Source organism: Stegostoma tigrinum, chromosome 3 (genome assembly GCF_030684315.1).
Source record: "Stegostoma tigrinum isolate sSteTig4 chromosome 3, sSteTig4.hap1, whole genome shotgun sequence".
Taxonomy (NCBI): Eukaryota; Metazoa; Chordata; class Chondrichthyes; order Orectolobiformes; family Stegostomatidae; genus Stegostoma; species Stegostoma tigrinum.
In genome coordinates this window covers 16,659,587-16,673,455 of record NC_081356.1, presented here as the reverse complement: position 1 = coordinate 16,673,455, position 13,869 = coordinate 16,659,587, and the positions used below count along the sequence as shown (strand labels likewise).

Here is a 13,869-nt window from a genome sequence, read left to right as displayed (position 1 = left end):
GGGGAAATGGATGCCTGGACTGTGGAAAAGCATAGGCAGAGATACTAATGTGTACATTCCAAGGCTCACTGGGTCAGGAGGAATCTGTGCACCTACCTCACCCCCTCCACCCCTGTTGCCACTAGGAGCACATCTAACATGCCAACTTGCTGAACAGACTAGGAAGACTGGCACATTAGTGTTTTTAATTCACAAGAACATCCATATTCTTCAAACATTTATGATAAGACCAAATGATTTGAAAATCACGTGATACCACATTAATTAGATGAAAGGAACACAGTGTACATGGTAAACTTTTTAATTTTTACTTGGCTTGTTTGGCATACCTATTAGCATCAGTACATACACTAATGGGCTGACAGCACAGACAGACTTGCACATCTCCAGCACACAAGAAAAGGTCCTCAACTCCACAGCTACTAAAATGTATGCAATTACTAGTTGAGTTTGCATCCACGTCATGACTTTGTAGAATAGTCTTAGAAGCCTTGACTGTGCAGTGAGTGGGCCCATATATTGGTGAACTCGATAGTCCACTTTTACAGTGGCAGCACACAAGGTAAATCCAAAGACCTGGGCTGGGTGAAGGCCATGCCACCAAGCTGAAAACGCAAATGTTGATATAAAAGGCTGAAGTTTGCTACGTTGAAACACCATTCTCCTTAGCCAACCAGCTGTGGTTTTGTTCCATACTCGAACAAACTCAGATATCTTATTAGTTGTCTCTAGTGTCCAGATATCAGTGTCTGAGAGGGCAGACTGTTGATTGCTGCCATTTTCCAACCCCAGGCCAACTAGATTGTTAAGAGATTCACTGAGAAGCCATTGAGAGTAATATGCTAATTTGAACATCAAAGCTGTTGCCCAAATCATGAAAATATCATTAGGAACATCCCATTGAAGGGATCTTTTGTCACTATGTTTAATAACACTAACACAATTCCTTACAGACACTCTCAGCATATTCAACACAAAAAATAGGATGCACTTGTAAAAGAAAGACCACAAGGGTTTGGCAATGCTTTTCTGATCAGACTTCTTAAGGTTTTCCATGTGAATCTTGTACATTTGAAAAGAACACAGAGGCCCTCCAAGCAGTGTAGGGAAATATATCATGTAGCTGAAGAATGGGAATGAATAAGAGAGAATTTCAGTGTCAAAGCGATGTTGCTGTATTATTTGAGCTGGGATCTTGATTTTGCCCTCATGAATGTCCAATGACGTTGATGTTACTCTTTGGGTTAACAGCATCAGAGACGACAGCGCTATTTTGAACCTGAATGTAGAAACAAGCACAGTTCGTATCAATAAAAGCATTACCTTGTATTTGTACAACAGTTGCTGGAACAGTATACCTGTTTAAAACAATTCAAGCACTGGGTGTGGGCAGCAGATAGAAGGCATAGCTTTTAAGATTTATTTTCCCATGGCTATTGAGCTCTTTGCTCAACAAGTGTAACTCTCAGGGCCAAAATCCCCAAAACAACTGGATATTTCCTGTCACAGTTGAAGAAGTAGGAGATCATTCAACGTTCCCCCCCACCCCAATCCTTTCATAGTACCAGACAGTTTGTCAAGTGCACCTGCTTAACTCTTTTTCTTTTGCCTTTAGCCTTACCCTGGTGAGTCCATTCCAGATATCAATCCTCTGGTTGTGCAAAGATTAGACTGTCCTCACCATACAGCCAAAGAAAGGCACTGTGGAGAATGAAGCCATTTGGTTTGGTTTTTGGTAGAGCTACCTAATCCTTAGTTCTTTCTTCACGATCCTGCCAGGTGTTTCCTTCAAGCTGAACTTTTTGAATTTACGGCTGAATATGTCTTATGACCCTTTCAGAAAGAGCACTCCAGATCACAACAACTGGAGATATAAAAAATATGCTTGCTCTGGGTCCTTTGCTAATCGCACTAAATCTGTCGCCTTGATTCCCAACCTTTTCACCACGATATACAGATGTTACTTTTTTACTCTATCAAAACCATTAGTAATTTTAACATTTCTATTAAATATCCTATTCTTCTTTAAAGAACAACCACAACTCTCCAGACTCACCACATAATGGAAGGCCCTCATTTCTTGGACCATTCCAGTCAATCCTTCCTGCACATACTCACTAAGACTTTAACATACTTTCTAAGGTGTGGTGCCCAGCAGTGAACACAATACTTACAGACAAGTCGAAACGGCATTTCATAAAGATTTAGCATAATTCTTTTGCCTTTGAATGCCAATCTTCTATTGGTATTGCTGAGTATCACATAAATTTTCACAACCTTCTCACTTTGTTCTGCCTCATTGATAAAGTTACATGCACGCACCCTCCTTCTGTATCTGCCCCAGGAAAATATTCCCTCCCATTTCACCCACAGTGGTAGTTTCAAAATCCTACCGGTCTACCGCTGGCCCTCTGTTCAACGCAACATTTCTGCAGCTGTTGATTTGTGTGGTTGCACTTTCACCATCACTGTTTCTGCCTTAGTCCTAACTAAAACCTTTAGTCTCTCTGAACCTGATTATGACAGCATGAGTTAAGAGGTTCATTAGTGTTTGTAAATGAATTTATTCCTGTTTTTGACTGAATGAGCCATGAACGGGTCTGGTAATTTGAAATGTTTCAAGATGCGGCATGGAGTAGGCAGTGCCTGGGCGCCTGAGACTGGATCTCATCCATTTCACCCACTTTCATTTGTTTTTCTTCTCTTTTCAGTCGTTATTTTTAGTTTGTAGTGTTTCCTACTTCCCTTTTGGAGGCTGTGGAGGCAGTGGCAGCAACAAAGCGTGGGAGTGGCTAGGGCACGGCGCGATACCAGTTGGTGGCAGTAGCTTGGTGACGAAGCATGGTAGGAGAGGCAGTCAGCCATAAGGGATGGTGGCAGTGGCAGTGATTGGTAATACAGAGGTCAGGGCTGAAGTCTTGCGAGCGGCGGTGAAGCCTGGTGCACCCAGGTGGGTCTTCGCCCAGTGTGAGTGAAATCACGCGCAGCGTGTGGGAGAATGAGCCCTCTTGGGGAAAGTCCAGTCTGGAGCATCTACAGGCTTAAGAAAGGACTGTAATGTTTGACATTTTAACTTATTTCTTTATTTTTCTAGTTCTGTAACTAAGATTTTGTAACAAGATACTTTGTTCCTAAGGTGGTGCTTTGTGTGGTGACATTATATACTTTTCACTGTACTCTCGTAGCCTATACTTGACTACATGTGACAATACAACCTAAATCTAAATATTGCTTGGTCATTCACTACAGTATAGCCTTCACCTCCACTCTCTTAAGTCCAAGTCTCGCAGTTTTGAATGGATGTGGTAGACAACTGGTTTAGATATTTATTGCCAGATCTACATGAACCACATGAAGCACTGCTGGGCCTAATCTTCTCCTCTTAGAGTGCTAACTATTCCAGAGTCATCTTGAGTGCAATGTTAACATCTGGCTCCTTTTCTCGACTGCAAGTTGCCTTCTCTGTCTTTTCCAGCCTCAGTCCAAAGACTATGTGCAAAGAGCTAGTAGATTTGTTTGTTAAAGAGATTAAGACCATCTGAACAGCTTCCTATGCCATTTTCCCCCTTCCCTTAGACCATCAAGCTAACTTCTAATGTTTCCCCATTCCCTAACCTTGAACTTGTATCTTTCTGCGGTTTTACTCCTAACCCCCCTCCCCCATGCCCTATTGAAGTTGATGTTGACCATAAGATCCACCTACTGCTCTCTTGATGCTATCCTCACAAAACTACTGAGTGCACAACTTCCCTTCTTGACTTCCATGTCAGCTGGTGTTGTAAACTGTTCTCCTTCTTCAAGTTCTGGCCTTTGCTCCTCGTATCAGATGACAATATTCCTATCTTCAAAAAAAATACTATCTCCATCATCCTTGTAAACTGCCATGCTATCTCCAGACTCTTGTTCCTCTCAAAAGTCCTTGAACATATTGTCTTCAATATTCATACCCATCCTTCCAGGAATGCCTTGTCCATAACCCTCCAATTACTTTCAGCTCATAACTGAAACTGCTTTTACTGAAGTCAGAGATGACATCCTTTACAATAGTTGTGAAGGCAAACAACCCCTCTTCGTCCTTCATAACTCATTTGCGGCCTTTTACCATCCACCCCTGAAACCACTCCATCACCATCAGGTCAGTGAGATTACACTCATCTGGTTGTATTCTTAGTCTGTAAGTCCATTCGATGTAGGAGCAGAAGTAGGCCATTTAGTCCATCAAGTTTTCTCAGCCATTCAATTATGGATGATCTAATGATCCTCAACTCCACTTTCGTACCTTAGCCCCATAACTCTTTAATCCGTTGCTGATTAAAAATATGTCTATCTCAGCTTTGAATATACTTTAAGCCTCCCGAGGACTCTGAAGTAAAGAAATCCACAGAAGCACTACTAAACTCTAAACTCTCCCACAAAGGAAAACAACATCTCTGTATCTATTCTGTCAAGCCCCCATGAACTGAAATGTTTCCTCTCATTCTTCTAAACTCCATGAGTACATTGTCATCTGTTGAGCTTTGACTACAATCCAATCAATCAAAGACACTAAGGGTGACAATAAGACATAGGGGAGAAGTCAAAGCCTGGGATATCCAGTGGGTTAAATCTAGGTGTTCCGTTTATGAGTGTGCTGATGGAATCTGTAATGTATCTAAGGATCCAGGAGGGAAAGAATTCCCTTCAAGCCTGATGATATTCCTGTCCGTGCACATTTTCCATCCTCACCTCATGTAAGGTGACCCAAGAAAGCGTCCATTTGGCCTTGGCAATGAAGCAGCTGCCAGGAGGACCTTTGCCACCCACTTCCCTTCCACAACAAGCTTACCACAAAAATCGTCTCCCAGCAGACTTTGTCTTGAGCAGGATATGACAGCTGCAATCTGATGTCTTTCAGTCCTAGTGACTTGGTCCTTGCCCTTTGGGTGCTACTTTGTCAATGTTGAAAGCCGTTTTACACAGTTGATTTTTAAAAATATATTCAGGAGTATGGGTGACGTTGGCTGGGCCGGCATTTATGGGCCATCCCTAATCACCTTCAAGAAGATGGTGGTGAGCTGCCATCTGAATTGCTGCAGTCAGTTTGGAGTAGGTACACCTTTAGTGCTGTCATGGAGGGAATTCCAAGACTTTGGATCCAGCAACAATGAATAGGGATATAGTTCCAAGTTTGGATGGGGAGCAGCTTGGAGAGGGACTTGTAGTTGGTGGCACTCCCAAGTGTCTGCTACCCTTGTCCTTCTACACGGTAATAATTGGAGGATTGGAAGGGGTTGTCTTAGGAGCATTGGTGAATTTCTTCTTGAGTGTTGTTTAAGCTGCATTAATCAACACAACTATTTTCTCAACGCCCACCCCACTTTGATTCTAAGCAGTCCCTTCTGATAATCCAGCCTACCATCCACAATTAACCCTATCACTATGACTGTTCCTCAGCCAGTGAATACAACCAGGCCACCTCCTAGATATGAGCTGCCCACTGCCTCAACAATAACATGGACTGACTGTTAAAACTTTCAGATCATGTATAAATCATCCTTACCCAGCTGACTATGCTCCAGCTCCCAGAAAGACTTTGCAGGAATGCCCTGACTGATGTGTCCCAAACCCTGGACTGATCGTGTCCCAAACCCCTGACTGATCGTGACCCAATCCTGGACCATAACAACACAGATATTTGCATCTGATTAACTGCCCAACTAACCGTGGCCAAACCCTTAGACTTGGAACAGCCCAGGTCCTGGACTGAATGTGATGGAACTCCCAAATGACTGGAACTCACACTTTCCCCACTGAATATGCTTCCCCTTTTGTCTTTCATGCAACACTGTTTCTTCAAGTTCATTTAATGTGTTTGTTAGGTAAGCTGGTGGCACATTCACACAGCACCATGTCATGTCCAAACCCATTCCCCCTTTTCACATTTCCTCTTCACTCTGTAATGGGAATTGCAGCAGCAGGTAGCCGTGGCGATTGTGGACAAGCAAGGCAGCTGAGCAGTTCTGAGCAGGAACACCACCAGCAGATGACAATGTTTAGGGAGGGCAACTGGAGTGTAGTTGAATGGACTCTCACTGGAAATACAGAGCATTTTTGGTGAAAACAGTTCTCATGTGGAGGGAGGGCAGACAGATGAAGAGATTCCTTAGCCTAATGTAACCCACATGGTAATACAGTTCTTGTTTAACCTTAATTACCATCCGTTTGTATTGACCGGATGCCATGGGAATAAAGGATTCCTGCTTCATGATTCTTGGGTCTGACAATTTGCCTGCCTACCTTCCCTTCCATGTTAAAGTGCTTCATGTGAAAGAAATGCTTGTTGGCTTTTCTGCTGAAGTGCTACTTGAGAAGGTGCATTACCTTCGCCCAGTTGGATGGAGTGATGATCTAGCAAGACATTGTGCCTATTCAATGTCCAGTGCCTATTGCAGCTGTAGTGGCTCCAGTGAGTTTGAAATGAACAAGATGGCTGTGAAAGCTGTGTATTTACCCCAGCTGGAGGCAGAAGACCTGACGACACACAATTGGTTTATGCAGCCAGTTTCTGAAATGTCGAGTATCTCAACTGAGCCAGGAATAATTACAACGAGAGAATTAATTTTGACAAATAGGTTAATTAATGAGACACAAGTACATGTATAAAGGCTTCCTATCGCCTTCTTGCTAAAGAAGGAGCACACAATTGTGAAAGCTTAACTCAAGAATTTGATTTTTGGTCTCCTGGCTGATTAACACAACGTACTTATCGTTATTCTCACCACATCAGAGAGGGGGTTATTTCTGGTGTACTTTGGTGGGTAAGGTGTGTGTAGAGAGGATCTGAGCAGAACGGCTCACCCTAGTGTGGCAAAGGCTCATCACACAATCATTCTGGCACCTTTGATACACCATTAGGCAGTTCGGCTCAGAGTGATAGTGCAGAGTGACAGTATTGACCATCTTCAAGAGCCAAAGGAGAACACATCAGTAAATACATCATAGTGGCTATTGCAATAACAGGTACATGAGGGGGAAAAAAATTGTCCTCCCCTTGGCCGGTCAGCAACAGAAATTTGTCCACTGACTTAGTGCAATTTTCCACACAGCAGTCATTTGCTGCTCGATGAAATGAATCTCACTGATCTTCTAAAAGTTGTTTGCAATAAAACAGGGCAATCCACATTTGTGATTTATGATGTTTTTAATTGGTTGTGCACTTCTGTAACTGATTAAGAATTCATCTTTATCAGTCTTGAATACACTTACTGACCATTTTGACAGCCCTGTGTGGCAAAGAATTCCACAGGTTCACTACCCTCTGAGAGAAGAAATTCCTCTTCATCTCTGTCTTAGGAATTCTAGTGTCATAAAGTCACACAGTACAGAAACAGACCCTTTGGTCCAACCAGTCCATTCCAAACATAATCCCGAAATAAACTCGTCCCACCAGCCTGCTCCCGGCCCATATCCCTCCGAAGCTTTTCTATTCAGATACTTATCTAAGTGTCCTTTAAATATTGTAACAGTGCCCCCATTCACCACATCCTCAGGAAGTTCATTCCAAGAGTGACCTGTCCTCTTGTGTAAAAAATTTACCTCTCATATCTTTTTTAAATCTCTCTCCTCTCACCTTAAAAATATGCTCCCTGATGTTGAAATCCTTGATCCCCCAACCTAATATCTTCAACTCTGGTCTCCTACTGTTGGCCTTCTGCCACTCCAGACAGATGCTGGGCAGGAAGCAGAATTGGAAACTGATAATGAGGGTTTGCTATCAGATACTTCTATCTTTTTGTTTTAAGAGAATTCCCCACCTGACCTCACTCTTGTTCAGTTCCCTAAGACCATAAGGAACAGGCACAGGAGTAGGCTGTATAGCCCCCCAACCCCCAGACCTGCTGTGCCATTCACTAGGATAATGGGTGATCCAACATGCCTCACATCCACTTTCCTGCCCTTTTCCCCATAGCCCTTGTTTCCCCAGCTGGTCAAGAATCTATCTCAGTCTTTAAATATACGAAAGGACTCTGCCCCAACAGCTCTCTGTGGAAAGGAGATCCAAACACTCTAAGATAGCATGGTGTGAAGCTGGATGAACACAGCAGGCCAAGCAGCATCAGAGGAGCAGGAAAGCTGATGTTTTGGGTTGAGACCCTTCTTCAGAGTTTTTTCTGAAGAAGGGTCTCGACCCGAAACATCAGCTTTCCTGCTCCTCTGATGCTACTTGGCCTGCTGTGTTCATCCAGCTTCACACCGTGTTATCTCAGATTCTCCAGCATCGACAGTTCCTACTATCTCCAAAGACTCTCAACTCTCTTAGAGAAGAAATTCCTCACCATCTCAGTCTTAAATCAGCACCCCTTTATTCTGAGACTATGCCCACTTGCTCTAGACTCTCCCATGAGGGGAAACATCCCGTTAGCATTTATCCTGTCAAGCCCCTTAAGAGTCTTATATTTTTCAGTGAGATCACCTTTCATTCTTTTAAACTCTGGTGAGTAGAGTCCGAACCTTTTTAGCCTTTGCTCATGAGATAATCCCTCCATGCCAGGGATCATCCTAATGAACCTTCCCTGAACTGCCTCCAATGAAATCACAAGGTGTGGAGCTGGATGAACAAGCAGCATCTTAGGAGCAGGAAAGCTGACGTTTTGGACCTAGACCCTTCATCAGAAATGGGGAGGGGAAGAGGGTTCTGAAATAAATAAGGAGAGAAGGGGGGGTGGATTGAAGATGGATAGAGGAGAAGATAGGTGGACAGGAGACAGACAAGTTAAAGAGGCGGCGATGGAGCCAGTAAAGGTGATTGTAGGTGGGGAGGTAGAGAGGAGATAGGTCAGTCAAGGGAGGATGGACAGGTCAAGGGGGCAGGATTAGGTTAGTAGTAGTAATTAGGGGTGTGGCTTGAGGTGGGCGAATGGGATGGGTGAGAGGAAGAACAGGTTAGGGAGGCAGGGACGAGTTGGGCTGGTTTTGGGATGCGGTGGGGGTAGGTGAGATTTTGAAGCTTGTGAAATCCACATTGATACCATTGGGCTGCAAGGTTCCCAAGCGGAATATGAGTTGCTTTTCCTGCAACCTTCAAGCTTTCCTGCTCCTAAGATGCTGCTTGGCCTGCTGTATTCATCCAGCTTCACGCCTTGTGATCTTGGATTCACCAGCATCTACAGTTCCTATTATCTCTGCCTCCACTGAAATGATATCTTTCCTTAAATAAAGGGATCAAAACTATTCACGGTACTTCAGATGTGGTCTCACCAGCATCTTGTACCTTTGCAGAATGACTTGTTGTCTAATGGCCTGGATAATAGATATGAGTTTAATACAAGCGCTAATAACTACGCTGAGATTGCCATAAAGCTGATGCCTAGATATTAAATGCTTATAAATAATACACTTACTTGATGTCTGTTGTTTCTTGTAGGTAATATTCTTTGTAGTGTAGCCAGAAATGGCAGAGTGTTTGCCATGTCATCTGAGTGAGGAAGGTCCACTTGTGGACGATTCTGGGCTGCAGAGAATGTATAAATACCACAGCAAAAACAGCAGGTATGAGCACTATCACAGCATATGGTCCCATGGAAACAATTGCCAAAAGAAGTCCTCCAAATGTAAGGAATACATACCTGGAAAAGTATAACAAATTCTGTTCTTTAATTGTGACCACATGAATTGCAACTTCATTCTCAATTGGCTTTTCTTAAAGAAATTCGAGCACATGCACCTACAGAGATACACAAACTCACATACACATATGGACAGAGACACTCGCATTTCAAACCACATACTGAAACATGGTGACAGAAATACTGTCTTTTATACAGCCACACTCATGTATAGATACAGTTACAAACTTTTATACATTGATACACATATATGCATACTCACACATCAACATGTGACATACACTGATACATATAGTTCTTAACACGTACCTAAACTCATAATAATAATTAATACTGTGTGTCAAAACTAAGGCTGTATCTGCCCTCTCAGATAGCTGCAAGAGATCCTTGGCCACAATCACTCAATCTGGTCATTTGATCATTTATCTCATTGCTGCCTTTTACAACAGTAACTAAACTTCAAAAGCCATTTGTTACCTATAAAGCACTTTAGAATGCCCTGAAATCATGAACTGTGAGAAATAATTGCAAGGTCTTTCTTTATTTTGCAGATTATTTTTTTTCTACCCTCTGGGGAGGGCAACCAGAGGGAGACTGTATAGGTTCCTGAAGTCTAGTTTGCAAACTGGAGAATCTAAAAGGCAGGAAACCACAACACTACTAAAGATGTTGCCTGAACATATTGAAATAAACTTTAAATAAAAAGTTGCAGTTTAAATTTATTCAATTTTCAAGCATTCAATTTTTCATGACTCTGGGCATCCTTCAGTTCTCCTGGAATCACACCTATCCTATTGGTAGGTCCAGTCACCATCTTACTCTCAGTACTGTAATATCAGGCTCTTAGCTTCCATTCTCTCATCTGCCCTTAGCCCTCTGCACTAATAGACACCAGTAACTGTCCTGTGCTTTAGCTAGAGTTAGAAAGTACTTCCAATAATACAAAGAACTGCAGATACTGGAGGTCTGGTTCTAATGAAGAAACACCAGACTCAAAGCATTAACTCTACTTTGTACCACAGATGCTGCTAGCCCTGCTGAGTTTCACCTGCAATCTCTGTTTTTGTTTTAGTACTTCCAATACTGCCAGAAACCCATGCCTGAACCAATGTCACTAATCTTTGGAACCTTAAAATGCTTCCAGCTTCAGGAATCACCCAGCGGACCAAGCCTAACATATGGTTGCTACTAAACTGCAATTCTTTCCTGTGCTATATTTCTGGGTCACCCCCAGTACCGGCAAGACTGTGAAATTCCCACAAACCCAACTTGGCCACCGCTTTTGAACCTTAGGTACAACCCATGTACAATCTGTCATAGTTTAGTTCCGGCCTTGAAAAATGTACATGTCAAAAGTTCTGTTTCTCAAATTTATACCTTGTCCAATGTTTATAGTTTGAAGGTAAAGGGACACCTGTCACTTATGTCACGTCTTTGAGAAATCCTAAATGCTTCCAAGTGCTGTGCAGCAATGAATTACATTTGAAATGCAGTCATTCTTGTAATGCTGGAAATACAGTGATTAATTGTTCCACAGCAAGATCCCACAAACAACAATGTGATAATAATCAGACAAACTGTTTTAGTGATATTGGTTGAGGGTGTAAATGTTGCCCAGGACACTGGGAGGGTTCCCATGCTCTGCTTTGAAATAGTACTGTGGAGTTTTTACATTGACCTGAGAGAGTGAGTGAAGCATTGCTTTAACACATCACCTTTGGCAGAACAGCATTCCGTCTGTACTGAAATATCAGTTTGGACACAAATAGAAGATTCAACGTATGTATGATCACTAACTTGTCAGACTTAAAGATATCTGTGAGCTCTTACACTGAAAATTTCTACTTAAAAATAACCTGTTCAGGTATTGAAGCTCTCAAATGTTTAATTTCTAGTTTTTCTTCAACTAATTTTACAAAGTAAACAGAATGCTCTTGTATCACTGGAGCTAACAGCCTTATGAGTCCATAACCTTTGACTCACCATAAGAAAGGGCGCAGGAAATACTCTTGTCTTTTATATAATCAAAGCACTTGAAACAGTTAAACAGTTTCATGATAATTAAGTGCCTGCTGTTAACAACTGTTTGTTTTTTTTTCTTTTGTTTATCTCCCTATTTAAACGTAGCAGCTGTTTGCAAAAGTGAGTTCCAAGTTTAGCCACTGCAAGAAAGCCCTAATTCTCATTTTGATCAACATAACATAGGAGGGTAAAGGATGTACTTTATAATCAAACTAGAGTAATGTCTTGCTCCTTAAATCCCTGGGTCTATCTTATGTAGTTATAAAAGACTGAAAGAAACAATTACAAGCCAGAGTTCTGCCAATCATTTTTCTGTCTCCTCACAACTCAGTTTTTGTTCAGATGCAAAATATTGCATACACAAGAAATATGAAAGAAGAACAAAAATTGCTGGAAATAGCCAGTAGGACAGGCAGTATGTTTGGACATTAAAATGGAGTTAAAGTTTCAGGCCGCTAACCTTTTATCACGATGAGTACATTTTGGAAAAGCAAGTACAACACAAACAGGAATGACATACAATGTCAGTGAGGCGTGGAAATCAATGGCACACCAAAGCAGTCACCATCATGAATGATCTGTATCTTTTAGGGATCTTCTAGCTCTTTTGCTGTTAATCTTGATGTGTTAATTCTGTGTGGCTCTTCATTCTCAATTGCTAAGAAAATCTTGATTTTCTGCATTGTATACACCCTAATCTACAAACTATAGCTCTGAATGCTGTTTAGACATGTTAAATTCTATTAGGAGGTCTGTTGTGTCTCAATTTAAATGAGGGAACTTTTGGACAGTCTGACAACATCCCTTGCTTACTATTGATACAGCACACAGCTTGATCCTTTATCTTCTCAGGTGAGTCAAACAGGTCTCTTATTAGGGATTTGTTTGCTTACCACTAAGCTCTGTTTTTAACACTGTAATAAATGAGGCCATTGAAGGTTGTCCCAAATATATTAGTTTGATTTAAGACAGTCGACTATGTGTTTCACCATCAGATTAACTTGCTTGACCGTTCAAGCACAATCCACCAGCATGACGTTTACCACTGCCTAACACCTGTGTTATATCAATGATAATGGCTTAATTGTCAATTGCTCATCAGGGATTGGATCAACTCTTTTAAATAAACTAATTCAAACAGGAAGATGCATTATATGTTAAAAAACAGACTGTTCAGTGAACCAACAGCAAAGCTGTTGTCAGGCAGAGTTGCAACATTGCATACACATGGCATATGTCGTCCTTAAAGGCGAACATTATTAAAGGCAAGGTCATATACAACAATCAACCTGAAATTTTAACTCCATTTTTATAGCTTGCTTTTGGCCCTGTACTCAAGCTATGGATTTACAAATGCAAAAGCCTACCTACAAAATGAAGTCACAAAAGACTCAGTTTCCATTTGTCCCATTCCAATATGGCAGTATCTCATAAGATTTGAATTCAACTTATTAGCAAGAAATGTTAAATTATAACACAAATCACTGACTATTAAGGTGTTATTCCAACCTACCAAAGAAGTTTCACCTGTTTTGTTACCCAGTGATCAACTGAAAATGTGCATTTTCATAACATTGAGATTACAGAACATATGCAATAGAATTAAGAACTTTTAATGATTAAACGATAGGGTATTGTACCATGTACTATTGATAAAGCTTATGCATTCCTACCTTGCAGTTAGATGAAGGTATCCTGTGATGGAGAAGTAATAGAAAGCAAGTGCAAATGGGGCACTCAGAAACTGGTAGATGGTGACTGGGTAATAGTCTAGCTCAGACTGTAAAAACTCTAAATCCATTCTGTTTAAGCTACACTGTTTAAAAACGAGTTAAAGCACCTTACCTTTAAACCTACCCATACACAAGTGGCAATATTTTAAAGAAAGCCAAAATGTACAGCACACACCGGCACCAAGCTAACACATCATCATACAGCTTCTCCATATTTAAGCTGCACTTGAGAAAATGTAGAATACAAAACAATGTCAATAGACAAAGTGAAGGAAATGACTGATTAATGCTCCTGTTGCCCAGTAATGGAACAATTCCAAGGAGGAACTTAATCTAGCTGCCAGATAAGCAGCTTGAACCTTCTGACACAAAAGTATTGCTGCTGTGAACAGTACACACCCTTGGCATGTTAATTGGCTTCTAGGATTTTCCGTATTTGCCTAAAGCTTACATTAAAAATAAAATATTTTTGTTTTCTTGTTCTGTTTGGAATAAGCCTGTAAGTATCT

General features: G+C 41.4%; 1 protein-coding gene across 1 annotated transcript; it reads right to left on the bottom strand.

The window, feature by feature from the left end:
• Positions 1-300: 300 nt before the first annotated feature.
• On the bottom strand, positions 301-13,647 carry mboat4 (membrane bound O-acyltransferase domain containing 4). The gene is made up of 3 exons (XM_048526737.2): positions 13,301-13,647; positions 9,381-9,605; positions 301-1,279 (listed from the first exon to the last, which is right to left on the bottom strand). Exons 1-3 carry the CDS (start codon positions 13,426-13,428, stop codon positions 301-303), a joined length of 1,332 nt encoding a protein of 443 aa, XP_048382694.2. The 5' UTR covers positions 13,429-13,647.
• Positions 13,648-13,869: the final 222 nt, after the last annotated feature.

Bases quoted from the DNA above. Each gene is read 5' to 3' on its own strand.
- mboat4 (XM_048526737.2), bottom strand. From the start codon at position 13,428: ATGGATTTAGAGTTTTTACAGTCTGAGCTAGACTATTACCCAGTCACC. The intron at 9,606-13,300 runs GTAGGAATGCAT...ATACTTTTCCAG, and splicing joins TACCTTCATCTAACTGCAAG to GTATGTATTCCTTACATTTG. The intron at 1,280-9,380 runs GTAAGTGTATTA...TTCTACATTCAG, and splicing joins CAAGAAACAACAGACATCAA to GTTCAAAATAGCGCTGTCGT.